At 37.5% G+C, this 22,825-nt stretch overlaps 1 protein-coding gene across 1 annotated transcript in view; it reads left to right on the top strand.

Annotated features, from left to right (window-relative positions):
- Window positions 1–22,825, top strand: part of ROR2 (receptor tyrosine kinase like orphan receptor 2) — a 159,441-nt gene that overhangs the window by 104,662 nt on the left and 31,954 nt on the right. The window contains exons 2-4 of the mRNA XM_059833449.1: window positions 5,183–5,260; window positions 16,808–17,095; window positions 18,155–18,185. Coding sequence (XP_059689432.1) covers window positions 5,183–5,260; window positions 16,808–17,095; window positions 18,155–18,185 — 397 coding nt within the window. The remainder of the gene's footprint in view (window positions 1–5,182; window positions 5,261–16,807; window positions 17,096–18,154; window positions 18,186–22,825) is intronic.

Below are 22,825 nucleotides of genomic sequence, written 5' to 3'. Positions count from 1 at the left end.
TTTTCTCTACTGCTTGTTTTCTTGCTGCAGTTTGCTATAGTAAGTCAAAAGAACAGAATGTATTTTGTGCATCAGAAATATGAAACACTGATGGTTTCTCTTTTGGAGTTGGGATTTTCCTTAAATTGAAATAGCTTCCTTTACTGCCCTGAAAAGTTAAGAAATACTTGTTGTGTGGGTGAGCAGTTTAAAAGAGGTGCTTTTTACAGCATTTGCATTTTACTTGACTGTGTGGTCCTGAAAAGAGGGATACTGCTGGGGATCTGACATGTGGCACATCTGGCACATACATTGTCCCATACTGGCTATTGGCGTTCAGGCTGAGTTCTGGTTATGTTGGTCTTGTCTGGTCATGCAATGTGAAGGAGAACAGACACTGGTGATCTTTTCTACTTGACACTATGATTGCAAATGTAAGTTGGAGAAGGAGGTGTTCAGAAACAAGCCATGATACATTCATTGTCTGAGCAGAGAACATTTGCAAGTGGAAAACGTGACAGTAACCATACTGGAGTGGATGAGAGATCTATACAACACTGTGTCTTGGCCCTGATGGTAGCAAAAAGGAAATGCTGAAGTAATAAAGTAAGAAAAGGTCTGGCATACATGGTACTACTTTATGCTGGGTATTTACCTAGCCTCCAGCCATTCTGAGCTCAGGGACTTCCTTGCCTGCATAGGATTTCTATGAATTAGTTAGGTCTGAATGTATTTTCCTCCATGAACTTGCATGGTCTCACCTGCAGTCCATGTGAACTCTGCTCACAGCCTAAATACATCTTGTTTGAGAAAACTTTACCTTGGTTTAGCTTTGTTTTGAAATTGCTTTTTGCTGGTTTTCCCTCATACTGCCATTCGTTTTACTGAGAGAATGGTCCATCCTCTCTCAGACTCTCATGACCTTTACTGTCACTGACCTCTGCCATCTCCTTCCCAGAGCGTCAAATCCTAGCAGCTGTACAAAACCTGGTTTATAACTTACATTATTCTCACTGCTTTTCTCTGAAACTCTTCCAACTCTTCTGTACCCTTTTTGAGAGGAGAGGACCTGAACAGCACGCAATGTTTAATGTATGAGAGCAAGCCATAGATTTACACAGCAGCATAATGATGCTTTCAGTTTTACTCTTTATTCCTTTCCTAGAAATATCCAATAGTGGCTGGATTTGCTTTTCTTACTGCTTCTGAGAATTGAGCTCAATTTTGATGGAACTAACTATTCTGAGCCCAAGATTTTGGTCCTCAGTAGTCATGGTCAGTTCTGAACAAATCTTGTATTAAGAATAAGCTTTCCCCATGTACACCTCTTTCCATTTGTCTCCATTATTGTCAGTCAGGTCTGTCTTTAATCACATTCCCTGTCTTCTTCACTTTCTTTAGTAGCCTTGAACAAGAGAATTTGATAGCCTATATACCTTTTAGCCATTTCTTTTTAGCCTTCTCCATTCCAGGAACATCTGGGCCACCCAAGGTCCTGTGCCAGGAACTCTTTCAGGCTTGGACTGTACAAGCATGTGCAGCTGTTTTTCATACATACCTGCACAGTTGTCCAGCCTGCTGTGGGGTTTCCTCACACCAATGTGGATATGTTCATTGAGACACTTTCCAAACACCATGGTGATTGATTTCTCTTCAGTTAGCTACATATTTATTGTAGTAGCATGCTAGTTAGTGTACTTCTTGCCAGTGTGAGATGATAATATCACATGCAAGGTTCAAATATTGAGCATTTCTCTTTTTATCAGTTTTTAATAATGACTGTTTTGTGGGTTGCTGTTGTTCTGACAGTTTTATGTTTTGCAAGTCTACTTTTTTTCTTAGCGTTGTATGACAATGCTGTATTTGTAATAGATATGAAAAAAGATGTGACTATCTAATATCTTTGTTGCATCTCAAATCAATTTAATGAACAATTATATCTTTTCTAGCAGTAGCTGCTTACTGATCAAGACTGCCAGTGAAAGCTGGAAACCTAAAATTACTTCGTGGATTTTTCTCCCCTTCAGGCAGTGGAACAACACATAAAAATGCAGCCAGGAAAAGATAGAGAAAGTAGGAAGAAGAAAAGGAAAATGGGGTACCCTTACCGAAATATTGAATAAACAAAGTGGGAAAAGGAACATAAGTTAAAAATCAGATGTGGACAGGAGCACAGTTGTGTAGGGGTCTTCAAACAAGAATAAGACTGCAGAGAGTTGGTGATGGCACATGATCAGGGGTGCATCTGCACTACAGTGAGGGGAATTAAAGAAAAATTGACAAGAAGAATTATTATCTGGTGAGGAAAACACCATGGATTCACTCCTAGCAGGAAAAATGTACTAAGTTATTAATGCAAAATCAGAAAGCACTGAGAATAATATTCAACAGGAATACACATCTTTTTCCTTGAAGTTCCTTACTGCAGGATATTTTAGTTCTGTTTAACTTAAGAGGAAAAGGTTTTATTTGGTTGTAGTGACTTGCTGATCATCTGATCCAGAAGCATTTATGGTATAAAAATTTAATATTTCATATTGATAATAACTTTTTGGTGTTTTAAGTTGTGGTATAGAAACTTTAGGGTCAAAGCTTGGAATTCGTAATAAATGTGGTCGAAGTGGAATTTTGCAGATTACAAAAAGTACACGTTTCTTTCATAAAAGCAAGTTTAGGTGACAGATCTGTTTTGTGTTTATCATTTACAAAGTAAATTTACAAAGGATTTTCAATTTTAACGTTGCTTAGTTATGGAGACTTTGCTGGTAGGTGTTGTATATGGTTTGTAATTCTTCTTCGGTAAAGCACATCTGGAGGTTAATGTTTTTTCCAGACATAAACATTATCAAGCACAGAAGTGAATTACAGAAAACTCTTATTGAAACATTTTCAAATCATCAAATGCTTTTGTTTCTTTTCATCTTTGTTTTGAAAAGCTTTAAAAAATTAAGAGATATGGGTCTGGGAAGGAAGGAAGAGAGAGGAAGACATTGCTGTGCTCATTTGTCCAAGCTTCCAGTATTTTTTTCCTGTTGTGAATCCCCCTAAATGACTGAAGACATGGAAACAGCTATTTTAAAGTCAAACACATGTTATTAAACCGAAAATGCCACTCAGATCTTGGGCAGTTTGGAGTCTGGAGGTCTGACTGTTAAGCAACCAAGTATTCCTAAGAATGGGTTTCTACAGATAATGTTTCATCCTGTGAATACTGGTGGATTACGATCACCAGAACAAGCCAAGTGCAGGTGCTTGTGGACTAAAAGAGCGGTTGCTTTTCCTATTCTTCTTTGTACTCCAATGTCTCATCTTGCATTTATCTTACTTGTGGCTAGTAAATGTTGCTGTCCCATTCTAAACTCCTTGGGCGACATAGAGGAGATCAAATGGAAAGGAATAGAGGTGAACTTGCCTTGCTGCCCTTTGGTAAAAATGAGATGTAATGTATCTCTGCTGAAATTTGACAGAAATATCCCTGTCATGCATTCATCAGTTCGCACTGAAGCAAAGAAATGAACAAAACTTCCGTAGAGTAAAAAGTCAAGCACTGAGACTGCACCATGACCTCGGGTGTATGAAGACACACTGGGGCAGGATTTACAATCGCAATTTAAGATGCCACCACCTTGGCCACCCATTCCCATTTCTCCCTCCAGTCTGCAGATGAAGGCTATCTGTCATTTCCGTTGGCCAGTGCTGAGAGTGGCAGAAGATGATGTCTGCCCAACTCTTAGCTGTTCCAATTTGAAAGAGAGTGTCTTACCAGGGGTACAGCACTGTCTTCACCATCACTCTAATTGGGGTGTCTGGGAATGAGCACACAACTCAAGTGGAATCAGTAGTACTGCCAGGTTAGGAATCTCAAGCAGTGGGAGATGAAGGGAGAGATCAAGTAGTGACAAGGTGGCAGTACTGTGACAAAATAAATACTTTCAGACACAGCCTGAGGTAGAGAATGTCTCTGATCTCTGTGTTTCACCTGGTAAACTTAAAGGCAAGGTAGCTAAATCTTCTGTTCTCAAATAATGGGTAAAAGCATAAAGGAAAAATAAAAAATAATGACAGTTTCGATTCTTTTCTGCTTTAATAACGTGGTGGAAGATAGGGATGGGGCTACTTGTGTTTCATCACTGTGACTTGCAATCAGAATGTTGTTGTAGGGTTTATTCTGAAGGAAAGGGAATGGGGACAAAAGGAAGACGGAGAGCCTTTTTCCTAGTTTCATTTTACCCAAAACATTACATGTTTTGGGTAAAATGATCCTAACAGATCTACAACAAAAACCAGATCTTTCACTTTGGATCCTGATGACCTTAGATTTGCATGCTCTCTTGGTGATATCCCAAGGTGCTGAGAAATTTGGATGACTGAATATAAATTAGGAAATATAAAAATATGTCATTTGAGAAGATATTTTAGTAAACACACCCCTACAGCTTCATCTGATTTATAAGTACAGCTCTGTTCCTCACAGTATCGTATTTTCAAAAGGGAGAGCAGACAGAGGAACACCAGTTTTGTAACGGTCAGGGTTTTCTAAGACCTGCAAAAGCAAAGGAATGTGGAAGTATTGTCCGCTGTCTGCAGCAGCTGCTGGCTAAGCATTGTTTCTAGCTTGTTCTGGTATATGTTAGACACAAACAAGAGAGAGACAGAGAAAGATGTCCATCTGTTTCATCACTCTTTGGAATACTTGGCTAATGGCTATTATATTTTTCATTTCTGGGACATATCTTTTAGGAACGTGGCTGAGAATAGGATAAGAAAGTCAGCAGAGATGATGAGTCTGACCTCTGGAAATAGCATCTGAACTACTCTAATGTAACTTCAAAAGCAGATTTATTCCATTTTGTAACTGAGATTGTCAGTAAAGCTTAGGTACCGCTTAATTAGCTGGGCCAGCACTGCTTCCAGGAAATGTTTGCTTTCTTTGTAAAACTGTGTGAATTTTATTCTGGTGAGAACTAGAAAGTAGTTTTTAATGCTGTCCGTATTTGCCAAGCACAAGGTACATCCACAAGGTAAATTATTGTAAAGTTTTCTAATCTGTGATGGATAAATCCTGACCTTGTTAGTAGGTGTTTCCTGCTACTCTGGAACCAGGAGCCGGACTGAATGAGTTTGCTGAACTCACTGTCATAATGTTGTTCAAGAAAAAGATTAACTCAGAACTTCAATTCAACAAAATCTTTTTTTTTCCTAGGTGAAATGGAAATTCCAGATTCAAATGACCCCTTAGGTCATGCAGATGGACTTGAGAGACCAATTCCAACACCTAAAGGTAAAATTAATTGTAGTTACTTTTTCTTCTCCCCACCCAAATATAAGCATACTTTAGAAAGGACCAGGAAAATCCTGTTATTATATGTTCACTTGATTTACCTGTGAATACAAGTCTGTAAGAAAGGCAGCCTTGTGTGACTTAATACTTCTGATTCTAAGCAGGGATAGCAAGGTTACAGGAGTCTATAAAAATTAATTTTTAAGCATGTTGAGTACCCCCACACCGAGGGATTAGATGTTTGACCGAAACAGAGAGGGCTATTATTACCTTCCTAGCATATTTTCTGTCACGTTGGTGCCATGAAAATGATTAAAAAATTTTGTGCAGTGTCGCACTTGGCATCTATAGGTAACTCTTAAGTATTTGTGTCTCTAAATATCTTTGGTTTGAGATAATTAAATCTAGCCCACAGCAGCACAAGAATACTTACTTTTTAAATAGCTCTGAGCATTAGTGATTTTTTTTTTTTTTAAACAGACTGTAATGGCAGAACTTCTAGTAACTTGTTAGTTAGCATAGATTTTTGTGATACTTCATCACTTAAACTATAGATCTAAATGCTATTCTTGGATCTGAAAATGCACATATTTACTGTAAATTGTGATTCCAATTACAGTTTGGTGCAACTTCCTAAAGCAGAGCATTTTTGGTGTTCTACCTGAAGAAATGTGTTTTCTCACTTGTAGTATAGATTTTTTTCTTTGTATGGATGAACTGCTGTAGGAAAGTCAACCCTTATGCTTAGATAAAATGCCAGATAATCTTGTTAGTATGAAGAGCTCAGCCTGCTTTCTGCCTTATGATTAGCATTCTCAGCAAGATCAGCACATGTTGAAGCCTATGAAGCTCTGGGTAGATCTTCTTGGAGCTTCTCTTTCAGAGGAACATAAATTTTGAAGGTGCCTTGGAATATAGTCTCTGTTCTCATACATCACCAATGTCATGTAATCCTTATTGTGCTTCACCTGAATGCTGATTAGATTTCTTACCTTGACTATGCTTATTAGAAGGTTTTTTTCATTATCTTCCATTAATTTCTATCCTTAGTTAGACAAAAGAAGACATGTTTTTGTTTATATATCTCTAGCCATGTTCCTACTGATCATCAGTGTGGGACTGTGTCTCTCCCATTTGGGAGGAAGACCTGGTATAATCCTCAACCCTTTTCCACTTCCCGAAGCTCCCAAATTATTTTAGACGATTAAACTTTGTCCTCCATCATGGCAATAAACTTCAGGAACAGTCATTCCTGTCAGCAGCAGTGTACACTACAGTTGTTTTATCCACTCCACACTCACGTACCCACTACTTTTGATGGGAAAATGTCTGTGTTTAATCTTTAACTGCATCTGACAGGCTTGTTTACTTGGCAAGTTGGTCCCACTTTACTCTTTTGTTATGTCTGAGCTTTTAAGGGTACAGACATAAAATAAAATGTTTTTTTATGTGACATTACTTGGTTAAATTCTTGCTGAGAAAGCAGTTGCAGTTATTTCCTTTTTTTGCAGGGCCACAGGCAATACCTGTCTAAGGAAGTAATTAATCACATCTCAAACATTTCTACATCATAAGGATTTTGTATTTCCTTCAGCAAAAAAAGAGACCCTTGTTCTTATATGACTCATTGGTATAGGATCAGTTGTTAGTTTCCAGCATGCCTAGTCTGGAAATGGCCTCATTTTGCTTACCTTTTATTTTGGTGGCTACAAAATTCTCCAAATAAGCAAAAATCCCTTGTTTGAAATTTTTTGTTTCTTTGGTTGGAGTTTTAATCCATGTGTCTCTGTATTATTGTAAGGCAGAGTTTTTGTTTCAAAAAATCTTTGGACAGTTCTACTTCAGAGTTTGTGCATACCACTGAGACCATTAGAAATAGTCCTTCAGCTTTTTCCATCATATTGATCTTCTTTCCTTCCTTGAGAAATGTTTAGTTTTTCTGATTTGTTTGTGACCTCAATTTTTTTTCTGATTATAGAATAGACCCAAACCAGGCACAAAAATAATAGTAAATAGGCTTTAATGATGCCCGAAGTTAAAGCCACTTTAGAATTATTAAGCATATAGGTCACCCTCTCCTCTAAATCCTTCAGAAGTCCTGAAAAATGGTTCTGTCTCCAAAGAAGTAACCATGTTAAGCGAGTTATTAGTAATAATGTGCACTTTTTAAAAGTTGCAAGTCTCTTCCTACAAGCGAAGCTAGCCTTCTGGTAGTTGGTGAGATAGGACCATGACTTGGCTAGGGCTTTGAGGAGAATTTATCTTCCCCTGTTTCCTTTAAGTAAGCACCTGCACCACCAGAAGAGCACTGCCTCTGAGCAATGTTTCACTGAAAACCAGAGCAGAACAGTGAGCATTTGTTGTAGCACTTAGATCTGCTTTGGAATAAAAATAAAAGGATTTGAACACAAATCTCTTCTCAGTCCAGTGAGCCTTCGCAAAGATGATCCTTTCCCCAATCTCGATTTCAATCGAGTGTCTCTTGGTGATTTTCTGTTTTGCAAAAAACACTCTAACAAACTCCCCCTGTTTCCTAACAAGTCTCTTTCCCCTGCTCAAGAGGCAGAACCATGTCAGCTCCATGGTGCTCTCTGGAAATACCCAGGCTCACTGCCTGTGGGGTCTTGCACTGCTCTCTGCCCACCTTCCTGCGCTCGGCCAGCTTTTCCTGCCGGTGATGCTGGGGAAGGAGGAAAATTCCATCTCTCACTGCAGCAGATGGTCGGCCAGGACAAGGCCAACAGGGAGCTTTCCTTTCTGAAGGCCAGAAGAGAAAAAAAACATACCACAAATAAATGCAAATATTGTGGCACAAGCCGAAAACAAGTTTTTCTTTGGTGATGAGCTCTGTTGGTGCATTGTCAGGGAGAGGCTCACTGCTCGCAATCTCATGCCCTTACAGCAAGCCTAGGGAAGGTATTAAAGGGTAAAATACAAACTCTTCATGTATAGATGAGCTGCCAGTTAAGTCTTGCACCGTAAAAGATGTCTGGTGGTGGGAATGTTAGAGCAATACATGTTAGTAGTTAAAGAAATGCATGAGTAACGGCAACCTGAAATAGCTGAGCCACTGAGTGAGTTGGGTTGCTCTGGGAGACATGATGCCTCAAGCCTCTGACCTTAACTGTGGTTTCTGCACAAATCTGTCTGGGAACTTATTCTGTTTCAAGAGGTACATATATGATAAATCCAAGTTATGACTGGACTATCCTGGTTGCTTTGACTTGACATAAGGTAACCTGTCAGGAATCATTTGTATGTATTCTAAAAGTGGTGGCTTTTTATCTACATGACTGGTGACCCAAAGAACAGTCCACATCCTAACTGCACTGTTGTGCCCCCAAAAGGTCTGCTCCTAAATGGGCAGTACCCTAGGACAGGTAGTACCTGTCTCTTCACAGTCTCACCTGGGAGTTCAGAAAACAAGGAAACAAAACCATTCCACCCTGTAGAATTGGATTCCCAGGCTAGGTAAGATCTTTGGTCCTTCAAGTATGAGAAAATACTGCTTAAAAATAGGGTTCCTTCTGCTGATAAGAGAGCTTAAGCCACTGATTTTGGTGTGGGGGACAATGTGCACAGTGTGGCAGTATTTCAGTGCTAATTCTGCTTCGTTCTTGAATTGGCTATAGTTTGTTCCAAAGTATATTTGAAGTGCATGTGATCGAAAACACTTTATTTTACATGCTTCTGGCTGCATTTTTGTACATTGAGATCATGAATAGTATGGAAGATGGGGTGCAAATAACAGGATTAAATTAGGCTGTAAAGGCACCAATTAATCTGGAAACATTATGTGGCAATATGTAACAGTGTAGTTTCCTTAACTGCTCCCGTGTATTTTGGGAGAGCTGCCAACATCCCTTCCATTTTCTAACCTGGCTCCAGTGTGTTGTAGATTGCTCATCTTCATATTGTGGTTAAATAAAGCAGAGAGGTGAAGAATTGCGAAGACTGCTTTGTATTTAGGAAAATAGTCTGTGCAAGAAATCATGAGTCTTAGACTTCTTTCTCCCCTCCTGATTAGGATGGTGTTTCTCAGTGTATTTCCAGTCCTGATTTATTTGTGGAAGGAGTCACTTTACTGGACTCCCACCACCTGCTAAGGTCTGATGATGTGATCCACATCCCTTAAACTCTTGTACTTACAGCAGTGTTGCTATACACACCTCTAGAAAGAAATGCTTTGAATTTCAGCAACTTTCATGTTTGTTTCTCTTACAGTAGTGTTCAGTTCTTTTGTAAGCCCAGAACACTCTGCAACTCTTTGATATTCTTTATAGATTACTTGTCAATTCTGGTAACACTTTATACTTCTTACTGTATTCATAACACAGTAAATTTGGGAACAGTGTTAGTTATTCCTTGTTAATAATCAGTCATTCTGTAAGCTAAAGTATGCTTCCTAAGTGAAAAATTATGTTGTCTTATAGGAAATTATGAATTCGCTTGTAATGGAAATATAATTAGATTAATTACTCAGAATGTTTTCCCAAAAAATCTTTTGTATTGGATATAAGATTATATTAGCCATCACAGGAGGTTGTCATTTGAAAGAGTTGTGGTGAGAGAGACCATGTTCTTTTTATTATAGCTAACAAAATGAACAAAGAGTTATCTGAAGACAAAAATGAAAAAGGGTGGGGAGGAAGAAAAAAAGAAAAAGCAAGGGGCTGAGGGAAAAAAAATCCCACATTGCTTTTTAAACAAATCATAATAAACATATTTTTAGTGGTTTTGAACATTGGAAACTTTTATGCCATGAATCTGAAAGTGCTCTAAATTTTATGCAGTTATGCAGATGAAAAGTATTTGCTTTTTTTTTAAACAGCTGATTTTAAATTTTGAGTGTCTAAAGCCAACACTGCCCTACGTTGTGATGTGTCCTGTAATACTGAACAGATGGGTTTACGGGCTTTTTTGACTGTTGGATCTGAAGATATTTAAATACATATATATGTCTTGTTGAGAAATATGTATTCTAAAAAGTGATAAAACATGTATGTAATTATTACTACTTGTTTGGAAGAGACTGTTGTATCTTCATGTGTCTAGCAATTTATGACTCAAGTTTTCCTTTCTTTTTCTCAGAAATTGGACATTCAGTGTTTGTTTCCCTTGTGCAATGCAGAAAGAAAAAGAAATCAACTGTTCCACAAAAATGGATGATTATCACATTATCTCATATCCTCATTATCTCAGAAATACAGAAAGATGTGAAACTCAGTGTAGTATCATACATGTTACCACTTCGTCCATGTGTGAATTTGGGAGGTCACTTAAACTTCCCTTGCTTTAGTTTCTGCATTTGGAAAATAAAGTTGATGGTATTTTCCCATTTCATGAGACTTCAATATTCATAAATGATTTAGAAGTTCTGAGGTAAAGAGTTGCAAATTTTTAATAATTGCTATTCATGGAAGCATCACAAAGCTGGTTTGAAAAGAATTATTTTTAAAATAACATAGGGAAAAAAAGAGCAACAACAATAAAAAATGAATAGAAACTAAAACTGGAATTGAAAACAGCTAAGCCGTAATTAACTTGATCTAAAGTAACTAAAGAGTTTTAAATTTATTTTTTTTAGAATGAACTTCAAAATCCCAGCAAAGATCTTAAAATAACAGAAGCAGAGCAATCATTTTGTATTGTGTTTATGCCAAGAATAGCACATATGGTTTGAGCCAATAACTTGGACATCTAAGTGCCAGAATAATATAAATAAAACTAAGAAAAAAAATATGCATGTGAGGTCTCAGTGATAGCTGCACCCTTTATGTTTTTAGCCTAGTATCTATTCTTGTGCATTTCTTGACAATGATTTGACACATGCGGGAAAAGGTTATTTTTATATTCTTGCCAAAACACACAAAATAGACCTGTCATCTTAATTTTGATTTGCTGTGCGATTGTTTGATATATTTATATCAAATTTATTCCATTTGAAAATATGAAGTATTGGCAACCTAACAAAGGCGTTTCAAAATATGAAAGAGTTTTGCCAGAATTCATGTCAGTCCTTTCCCTAAGCTACTTTATTCATAGAGTACATAGAGTATGATAGTATAACATAATACATAGATTAAGTTGCATTATGCTCTCATAGCTTCTTGACAGAACAGTTTTTACTCTGTTCAAGCAAAATAAATATTAGTATTGGTTGTACACTATGTTAGAAACCATAATAAAAGAGAAATTCTATTTAGAGCATCTTTGCCTACAGCAAATGCAGATATATCACCAGATAACTTTTCCCTTTGAAGTACTTTAAGCCAAGCCAAAGACCACTGAAGGCAAAGGAAGCATTTTCCTTCATTTCAATGACCCTTGGAACCAAGCCAGAGCATAGAAAATAGTATATAACGATAGTATTTGTATAACACAGAAAATTACTGGCCATTATACTCAGATTTTTTAAAAATTCTATTTGATACCTGTATTCCAGATGAAATATAATTGTTTATAATATGACATTTACAAGTTTAGTAACGCTCTTTATACATAGCAAGCCCAAAATATTTTATAGAGAATATTTATTCTTTGTTTCAAAGGTATGTCAGTATTAAAACAGATTAACAAATCTGTTCAAGTTTTAAAAAATTCTAGTTGACTGATGCATAACACAAAATACTGACACAAATTAAATACAACGTCTAGTGCCTGCACATTTCATTTTCCTCTAAACCTGTCCAAATGAATTTTTACTGAGAGAGAAAGAGAACTACATTGGAAAAAAATTGCTTTGCATATTGTTGAGGTCCCAGTTTAACCTGGGAAATAGTTTGTTTTTTCCCCAAACCATTGCATCAAACTGGCATCCACACAGTGTTTGTGGTGTGACGTACATCACAAAAAGTAACTGCTCATTATCACCACAGAAATTAAATACGGAAAACATTCTTAAGAACATGGTTGGTTAAATTTTCCACTTTGTTTGAAAGATTTGCAATTACGGGTTATTTAAAGTGGACAGCAAATAACAGAGCAGCACAACAAATGGCTGCCCGTTCTGTCATACAATTACTTCAGATTCAGTAAGTATATAAACACCAGACTTCAGCATCATTTCTCAAAGAGGAAATGAAACTAGCAAATAGAGAGTGTGCACTTCAGGGTATGGACAGAGACAGTGGAGAGGCAGTAAGTTGCACTACTGCTCTTCAGCTGCTTTGCAGAACTTTGAAGAAAACACAAGTGCTTCAAAGTTCAGTAGGTTAAAATATTTATTACTTGATTTGTAATATAAAACACTGCAGAACATGCCTGTAAAATTGGCAGGAGAAATAATGAACTAAAGCCAAATTCTGACCTGCAGGAAATGGATTCAGTTACACTGACTCAGGGGAAGTGTATCTAATCACACTGGATCTGAATTCATCCATAAATCTTTGGCATTGCTTTTGGTGGTAATAGTTTTGTTCTAGTTATTAATAGGATCTGATTCATAAATTCAGATGAAATATTTTGGATTGCTTAAAAGCTATGGACCAAATTACTTCCTACAGTAACTGTGGTTTAATTGGTAAAACAGAAAGGTCTAACATGGATTTAATCTTGAGTTAATAACATTTGTTGGTCCTAATAAGTAAATTTAGTATCTGTTTTCATCCAAAATTATTTGAATGTAATATCCATGACTAACCTGAAGTGAAGACTCAACCCGGCTCATTTTAAATAAGGAAAAGTGAAATAGTGGTAAGTGTTTGAGCAAGATATAAACTGACCAATGGCACAAAAGCTAACCAGTGGCACAAGAACAATGTAGGTCTTTTATATACTTCTGTATTAAGAACTAAAATTATTATCGAATAGGTAGAACATCACACTGTATCAACTTACAGAACTGGAATTGACCCCACCTTTATAGAAAGCATCTTCTCCACCTCTTTCACTTCTTAGGAATCAGGAGCATCTCTGAGCCAGATGATTGCACCTCTGTGCTGGCTCCATGCTGGAAGTAACCCATCTTCTTCTCAAAAAAGACCTTAAACTGTCTCCTTTGCCTCCCTTGTGTGAGCACATTCAGGCTGCCCCTACGATTGCTGAATCATAGACCCATAGAACCGCAGAACAGCCCAAGCTGGGAGGGACCTCAAAAGGCTTATCTGGTCCAACCTTTTTTGAGAAAGGGAGCCTAGATGAGATCATCTAGCACCCTGTCCATTCACATCTTGAAAACCTCCAGTGATGGGAACTCCACCACATCTCTGGGGAGGTAGTTTTCCAGTGAATGATTGTTGTCACTGCAAAAAATTTCTTCTTCTACTGGGATGAAACCTCTCCTGACGCAACTTGCATCCATTGCCCGTTGTCTTCTCCATGTGGCTCCTTGTGAAGAGAGTCTCCATCCTCTTTGTAAATGGCTTTTAAGTACTGTGAAACTGTGATGAGGTCCCCTCAAGCCTTATCTTCTCCACGAAGAAGACACCTAACTCCTTCAAGTCATTCCTCACAGGGCAGGCTCTCCAGCCTTTTGGTCATCTTTGTGGCCCTCCTTTGGACAGTCTCCAGTCTTCCTGTGTCATTTTTTGATTTTGGGAACCAGAACTGGACACAAATCTCCAGGTGTGGCCTGAGAAGCACTGAGTAGATTAGGATGATCACATCTCTATCTCTGCCAGTAAGGCCCCTGTGGACACAGCCAAGATTTGTCTTCGTTGCCACAGCAGTGATCTGCTGACTCGTGTTCAGCTTGTTGTCCACCAGGACCCCCACCTCCCTTTCAGCAAGGCTGCTCCCCAGCCACACAGATCCTAGCCTGTACTGGGCTCTTTGGTTATTCTGACCCATGTGCAGGACTTTGGGCATGTCTGTGTTAAACTCCATACAGTTCTTGCTTGCCCCCTCTTTCAGCCTGTCCAGGTCTGTCTCTAAGATAGCTGTCCCTTCTGCCTACATCACCACCCAGGTTAGTCTCATCAGCAAATATGGTGAGGGTGCTTTCGATCTCATCTTCTAAGACATTTGTGAAGATGTTGAACAGCATGGGGCCTGGTATCAATCCCTGGAGGACACCACTTGTGACAGGCTGCCAGCCTGAGGAAAAAACATTGATCACCACCCTCTGAGTGTGGCCTGTGAGCCAATTTCCTATCCATCTTGCAGACCACACATCCAACCTGCATCTTGCCAGAACTGTTCCTTGAGTTGATGCTTTCATGGCCCCACAACAAGAGTGGCTCCACTCTTGTTCCACCCAACAGCTCAACACCATTACCATGACAAGATGTCCTTGCATTTCCTCAATGCCCCAGTTGTTTTGCTAGAATTAGAAGAATTTTTCAGCTTTTCCACTTTTCCACTCCTTTTCATAAATTGATTCTTCTCAGTCGAGTGGTATTATTGAGTATGACTACTCTTTTATAAACATATTTCAAATAAATGCAAACTTCTCTTCCTGACTGTATACTCTGCCTTGACTGTGCTGATGAGAATAAACTACATACAGATTATGAAAAAGTGGCAAAATTAGTTGTGGTACTTCCTAAATAATGAGCTAAGAGTGAAATAGCTATGAAGATTCCTTTTCTAACTTGTGGAAGCATTGATCATGCTTTCTTTCTTGCTGCTAGAAATGCTTATATATGTAAAATGTTGGCTTAAGTAATTGTTTTAATCAATTGCTTCTATTCCCTATATCAACAAGGTAATTTGCTGTTTTTGTGTTTCCTGCCAGAATGTCATTCTAGTAATTCTAATTCTGCAGCTATGAAATGTAACTGGAAACCACAACAAATGATATTGTTGTGGCATGACATTGCAGAAAGCATTTGTGTACTTTTTGTCCCTTTTTTATCAGACGTTTGAAAAGAAATTTTTTTTGTGTTCTGTCAAAATGTTTTAAACTCTACTAAAGATTTGTAGGCTAATAATAGGGAAAATTAATGTAAAATTATGTACAGAATAATTTATTATTTTATGAGGAAAAAGGATGACAAAATAATTTTCCTGTAAGTTTGCAATGTCATGTGGAGATTATATATATTTGGATTTACTTCATTTTCTATTTAGTGACATGCTAAATTCACACTTGACTACAATGTATTTTCATATTATTCATTAATGCGGGTTTTCTTTTGAAAGGCCAATGGTAGAGCACAATGAAATACTTGGGGAAACCCAGTATTCCAGCAAAATCTGGCTTTGTAAATTCATTACATTCTGATGTTTCTGTGGGTCTCCTCTCCAGTGCTACACCTAGCCATTACAGAGGAACTGATTTTCATGGTCATGTCAAACATAAATCAAAGCAGAGCATCAATTTTCTTAAGGTATTTCAGCAATTAGACTGAGAATATTGACCATTGCATTACTGATGTTAGATTCCTGCACAGTAATATGCTATTTCCTAATTAAACAACTGCAAAATAATTTAACTGACAAGAAATGGGACATGTGGGCATCCGTCAAAGTTATTTGGTATTTGGATCCAGCTGACATAGAAATGGAATGTAATATGAAGTATTCCTGATGCCCTACGTCTAGATAGTATAAATTAATCAAAACAAACATGTGAGCATGACAGCTAGATACTTTTCTTGCTTGTTTTGACAATCACATTAATATTTCAGTGGAATTACATGCTTTCAAGCTTTCAACATGTGATGGGTGTCAGTTGCAGGACTCCTAACACCAAATTAAATTTAAAAATAATAAGCTACAGAAGTTTTGATTGTCAAGTTTTTACAGTGTTCTTCCATCAATTATTTCTTTTTTTTATCCCTTGAGATCACCAATACAGCATACGTGCTTCTTGACAAGTCCTTTGTTTTCAACAAATCACAAATTAGTGCTTTTGTTTTCCATTTATAAAAATAAACCCATGAAACCTGATTACTCAATATCCATATAGACCTTTCTTTTTCCAATTTAGGACTATTTTAGGACTTCATGTAAAAAATAGCAGCCTATAATCTATTTAAAAGTACCTCTGTATCCCAAGTTACTTCTTCAATTGAGGCATCCTTTCTTTAAACTGAATGTGAGACTTACATCTTTAAAATTCAATTGTAAGATAAACCTATCCAAATCAGGCTCATCTTAAGATTTTTTTCTCAGATGAGTATATGGCAAGTCAAATTAATTTATAAAAGTAACTTTTCCAGTTTTAGTTGTTTTTAAGAGAAATATATGACCATGTAAGATGATAAAGTGATAAAATTATAGTGATATTCTAATATGGTTGCAACTGGGATTGCTCTCTTATGGAATAAGGGTGTAATTTTCTGTTACAGCACTGTTTCCCAAGAGATGTAGAAACTAACCTGAAAAAGTCATTATTGCTTCAGAATAAGTGTCCACAAAGGGAGTTAGGATTGTAATGGTATTAATTCATGCATCACCTTCTAATCTGCATAACCTACCTGCAGACAAATTGGAGTGTGATGCTATGGTGTCCCTAGGACAGTAAATTGCATTTTTTTGGAGTATATGCTTGAAAGACAACTGAAACTGTTTCCAAGTTCCTATCTTAAAAATGTGCCTTTGGGCAGTCTTTTATCGCTACCCAAGTGAAGTTTGATCTTTTCTGACCTTTTACCCTCTTAGGTTACTTCCTGACCTTTTTGGAACCAGTAAACAATATCACTGTAGTCCAGGGGCAAACAGCAATCCTCCACTGCAAGGTAGCAGGAAATCCGTCTCCAAATGTCAGATGGCTAAAAAACGATGCTCCAGTGGTTCAGGAGCCAAGACGGATCATCATTAGAAAAACAGATTATGGTTCACGTCTGAGAATCCAGGACCTTGATACTACGGATACGGGATACTATCAATGCGTGGCTTCAAATGGGATGAAGACGATAACTGCAACAGGAGTGTTGTTTGTACGGCTCGGTGAGTTCCTGGCTTTTATAATTACTCAGACTGCTTTATAGACTAGGTATTAGTTTTCACAATAGCATAATCAGAAATTAATTTGATGTTTTAAGAAGAATTCTCAATACAAAAGGAAATAAATAAAACCATTGCCTGGGGCCTCTCCCCCAGTGCAGAACTTCTCGGTTGAACTCGATACCCGTTTACTGGTAATAAAAGAAAGTAAATACAGATGGAAATGTCTGTAAAGACGTGGTGGAGAAAAGATTTTAAAGAAGTGCCAGTATAAAGTACAACAAGGTAACATTTCATTGCCTGGAGTTTTCACTCTACTGCTGAACTCAGTTTGTAAAAAAACCTGAAGAATGAGAAGCAGTTTTCTACGTGATGTTCGTAGCGCTCAGCTCATCCTTATGAAATATCACGTCTGTACTGCTACATGAAGCCTGGCCTCAAATTCTGCCCTTTGACAGCTGAAGGTACACCACACCTTTCAAGAAGTACTTATATTGCATTTTGGAGACTTAATCATCCAGCCCGGAAGGCAAGCTTTTATTTAATTTCCTTCTGAAGCAATGGGGAAAAAAATTCTTGACACATTTTCCTAACATTTCTTCTAATTTTGTAATGAAAATAGCTAACTCTACAGTTTAGTTTGTATTGATTCATTAAGTGCTGGGTATTGGACCTTGTTCCTGCTGTAACAAAGGTTAAGAACATGCCCTTGTCATACCATAAACCCTGATGATAAGGCTCAGGTGGGGCTTTTTAAGAGGTAAGTGATGTGTCAGGATAACACATTGTCTTTTTAACAGCCTGTGTTTTAACGGCAGGACATATTTTCTAAAAAAAATTAAGTCCACTCAAGTTGCTGCCTGAGCAGACAGAAAAATCATGTGATTTTTATTTGTGGATTTGAAAATAGCAATATATAATTATGTGCAGGAACGCAGAGGGTTTTGTTTGAATCTTGAAACAAACCTTCCTTAAAGAGACAGTTTCCTTTAGATTGCTATTGACCTTTTTTTGCTGTTGTCCTTGACATTGCCAGCAATGTTTGTTTTTTTATGTTTACAGGTCCAACAAACAGCCCAAATCACAATCTTCAGTAAGTACTTTTTGTAAAATTACTGAATGCACTCTGACCAATTTTGTTGTGTAAGAATTGAGTTCATAAACTCAGTAAACACTGCCTGCAACCACAGTGTGCTTGCTAAATATATCTAATTTGATCGAAAACTCACAGAATGGATGAAGCTTTTTCATACAGGGATAGCATTGTGTTACAGTGGGTTTTGGTTTGATCGAATTTTCTTGAGCAACATCTGCTTGCTTATTTCATATTTCGGACAAGAAAAATACCACAAAGTCATGATGTTTGAAAAGTAATTGTTTACAGGGCAAGTATGGGCTGGAAGAGTGGTTAAAAATGAATGGGTAAAATGCTTAGGTTGCTGTGGTTGTAAATTTACCCATGTTGTATTATTATAACTTGAAAAGTCAGATAAAGTAAGACTAGAATGCTGTCTTTGAGTAGCTAGGTAAAACCTCTGGTTTTTAGTGTCATTTTGACTTTGGTTGTGATTTGGTGATTTTTGTTAGCTGCCTCGGCTCACTTGCTGATCCAGCCATAAGGATGAAAATAGATCAGTCCTATTTCATCATCATTGCTTTATGTGTTAGTTTTAATTTAAATACTGTGTATTGTATAATTTCTTGAAACAGATTCTGCAGTTGATCAATGGAGTGAGGAATGCAGTCTGAGGCCTTTTTATGTGCTAATAGCATAAAATTACTGTTGGTGATGTACTAATAAAAAAAAAGGGTAAAAGCAAATTTATAAACACACATAGATGCTTTTAAGAAGTACATTGTTGATTAGTGTTTGTGATCTCTGAACTCCCAATGGCTGGAGTGGAAACACTTTAGATAACTGCAGCGGGCTGACCATGAATCTATCCATCTTGCATGTACCTCGCTCAGTTGTCTTACATATATAAAAATAATACCACATGGCACACATTCTTGTATTTTATATGCACAGAAAGTGTAAATTAATTTAAAGGATTTCAACATTATAGGGATTTAACAAGTTTCTGTATTTTTCTTAAAATTGGTTACTAACTAGAGGATTGAAAACAGCTGTTCATGACAAAGTACAAAAAAATGTAATAATTTCTGTAACCGCTGAAAACCTACTTCAGATCTCACAGCACTTTAGAAAACTGTTATGCACCTGTTGTACAAAGGAGAAAAATAGTGAGATACAAGGAAGCTGTCTGATCTTTTATGAGATCAGAAGGCAGAGACAGGTACAAGAGACAGCAAACTGAAATATGCATAGTGAAGCACTGAACTGAAGTTTAAAGAACAGTTCTCAAATGCAACTGAAGAGTAGCAAGCTCAGAACACAAGGTGAAAAGCTGGGAACTGAGTTTTATATTAATTCACTTTTTGTTATTGAACAAATAATTAATATTATATCTTTTGGTTTCACTAGTATTTCCCAAACTCTTCTCCTGCACTGAGCATTAACTTATTAATATTTCACAAATATCAACAAAAATTAAAAAAATTCCAGCTGATAAAGTGAAAAAACATTACTACGTGACACGTATTTCTTAATTACATGCCCCCCCAAAGTGGAAGTGAATTAAGGTTCCTGAGCCATCTTTCATTCTGGTTTTGCCTACGGTTTGAATGCTTGACTATTCAACCTTTGCTGGTTTTGAATTCTAAACTAAAATAAAGAAAGAAATAACAAAACAAAACAAAAAAATCTTGTCATTTGAACTATGACACCTCTAAATCAGTCTTGTACAAACGGTATCAATGGTGGACATGGAAGCAGTGGCGTGCCATCATTGTTTTGGACCTGCCATTAAAAGGTGAAGATTACGCTGCTGGTAGATTTTTTTTTTTTTTAATATCTACTAGATTGAAGAGAAAGCTGAAACTTGAGAAAAACAAGCTCAGGTCAAAGGTCTCGTGACCAGTTGTGAGGGACTTATCATACGAGGTCCAGGAATTTTCAGGGATTACAGATCTTTGCCTCATTGCATGCCTGCTCCTGTTTAAATTTTTTTCTCTTCCCTACTTAACCAGGGTTTGGCCACCTTTCCAAAGTTCCTATTCTTCCTTTTGATACTGCCTTTTTTGTCTCTTCTTATGCCTCACAACTGTTCCCATGTTCCTCTGCTCCATGCCTCCTACCTAGTCCTTAAAATAAAATGCTGTAATTTGGCAGTATTATTTTTTTCTTTTCAGAAACTGACTATGAATTTTTAATGAATATTTTGTATAAAATTGTGCAGGTCAATTTGTAAGCCAGAAAAGAGGAAAGGGGAAAAAGGCAAAAGAAATACCTAACTGCTTGGAAGGAGCCTGCATGGAACAAAGGGCCCTTTCTGCTTGCTGGCTGCACAGCACAGTCTCGTGTTGAGCCACCCGAGAGCTGTTTCTCCTGGCATTAATGTTTCCAAAAAGATGCGCTTCAGTGGAAGTGCTAAACCTAAAACCATAGTAAGTTGGTTTAAAACTATAGCTAATGAATTATTAAGGGATAAAAAACATTACCTATGTAGATACCATCTAGCAAGGTATTTTTATGCAGTCCAGTGTTCTGTTGTAGATTTCTAGAAATTCTCTACAATTAAAGATTGCCAGAGATCAAATGTGCATTATGCATTCAGACTTGCCAGTGCAAAAAAGGGCCTTGACCTTCAGGTAGTGAAGTTGAGACTTTTCTATAAAAATCTAAAAGTAAAAATTTTCAACCAAATACAGAGTCTTAAACATGTGGATTTTTTTGTGAGACTGGAGAGGTCTTTATTTTCTGTGGAGGTCCGTATCTGTAAAAATTTCTAGGGATTTTTCTGTAGAAGTGGAAAAATACAATCTATCCAAATTACTTTATTTATCAAAAGTATTAAAATTAATGAATGTATTAATAACTAGTACAAATTAATTTACAAAGGAAATAAAATCAAAATACAGCCAGAAAACTAGTCTCTGACCAGCCTTTGCTGTCCAAAGGACTGTGCTACTAGAGGACTGTTCTACTAGAGGACAAGCCAGCAGGTTGAATCCTTTCTTTCACTGCATAATATTATATACCTTTTCTGCCATTAACATTTTTAGCTTTTGTCCTTCGAAAGAAAGTCCTCCTGTCTGTCCAAAAAGGTACGAGTGTGTGGAAATAAAGTAAATGGGTAGCAAATACTGGAGAATGTTTTTTTAGCATGATTTAAAATTAAGCAACAGATGTTAGTGTCTTGGAGTCTAAGGAGGAGGGCTGAAACAGTTGCCTTCCCTTCTAGAGGTGTTGTTCTTACAAGATAACATCATTCTAAAAAACTACGTGTTCTCCAGTCTAATGTATTTTTCTCTTGCATTGAACGGTTAGATTGAATTTTAACCATTGGGCAAATTCCTGTTTTGAAGCTGTTTAGATTTCTCATTAAGGCTGTGACTGTAGTGGTACCACCTTGAAGAGAACTTGGGATGGAAGATATCTGACAATGTGTTGGCTCTAAGGGAAATCTGGAAGATCTGATGAGGCTTTAGCAGAAGTGAGGAAGGCACAACAGAGTACAGGCAGAAAGAAGTAGCTGTAAACTCAGCCCTTGGCAAGTGTAGGTGAACAGAACTGGCTCTGTTGCCAGTGCTGCGCTTTTCCCCACATGACCTTTCTGCAGTCTGCTCAGGATGCCAGGAGGCAAACGTCTCCTTTCAGAGCCCTGTGCAGGGGGACCAAGCTTTGTAAGAAACTTTGAGAAGTCCCTGTTTTATTGAGCTGTGACTAAGATCAGTTCTGAGTTTACAGCCACTGATGCTTGTATGCTGGACTCTTACAATGAGAAATAGGTGGGAAGAAACACTGTCATCAAGTAGAAATTGTCGTTACTTTGGGGAGGAATTGTGGTATTAATCATTCAGAATAAATTTGCATGCTCTCGTGCCTTATTTTCTTCGGGTGGTTTGGGACAATGGTAAAAATTTAAAGATTCAGTCCACTGAAAAAAATTCATGAAGCAATTGTGGTTAAGAAAAAAACAGTTCTTTCAAACAATGGAAAACGGAATGTCTTTAAAAACTAGTAACACCTCTGGGTTAAAAATCTGGTGAGGAATCCTGGGGTGGGCAATTCATTCTCTATGGGTCTGCATATCCCATGCCTTTTATCATATAGCCAAAGCACATCTCTTCTGTGACCCCAAAGGGGACCTTCTGCGTGATGTGACAGGCACTCATACAGCTTTATGATGGGGGCAAGTATGTTTTCATCATGTGACCTCCATATAATTATAAGGTGGGAAAGAGAATATGGGGCTTTGGGGAAGAGGGTGGAAAGGAGTGGGTCATCAGAGCACTTCACCCTGAGGCCACCTCCCTGCCCATGGCTGGGTTCCTCCAGGTAAAAGACAGTAGCTATGGGGACAAATAATTTTGTAAACTGATCTGTCTGGCAAACCAAAGGTACCCAACATCACATTAAAAAGGAAGAATACTTTCCTTACCATCATGCAGCAGCACCACTCGTATCTTCCTCCTTTCCTCGGGTGGGGTGGCAAAAACTCTTTAGTCTCAGTGCAGTTCAGCCACAGATAACAACAATTTTAATCTTGTAAATTACACAATATTCTCTTAAAATTCACATAAGCAGACGTTTTTATAACCAATACGAGGTTGTCTCAACTCAGAAGTTACACTGTTTATTCAGGCCCATGAGGACCAGGTGTGCAAAGA

Source organism: Gavia stellata, chromosome Z (assembly GCF_030936135.1).
Source record: "Gavia stellata isolate bGavSte3 chromosome Z, bGavSte3.hap2, whole genome shotgun sequence".
NCBI lineage: Eukaryota > Metazoa > Chordata > Aves > Gaviiformes > Gaviidae > Gavia > Gavia stellata.
Note: the sequence above shows the minus strand (reverse complement) of the source record. Positions and strands in the feature narration are given on the sequence as shown.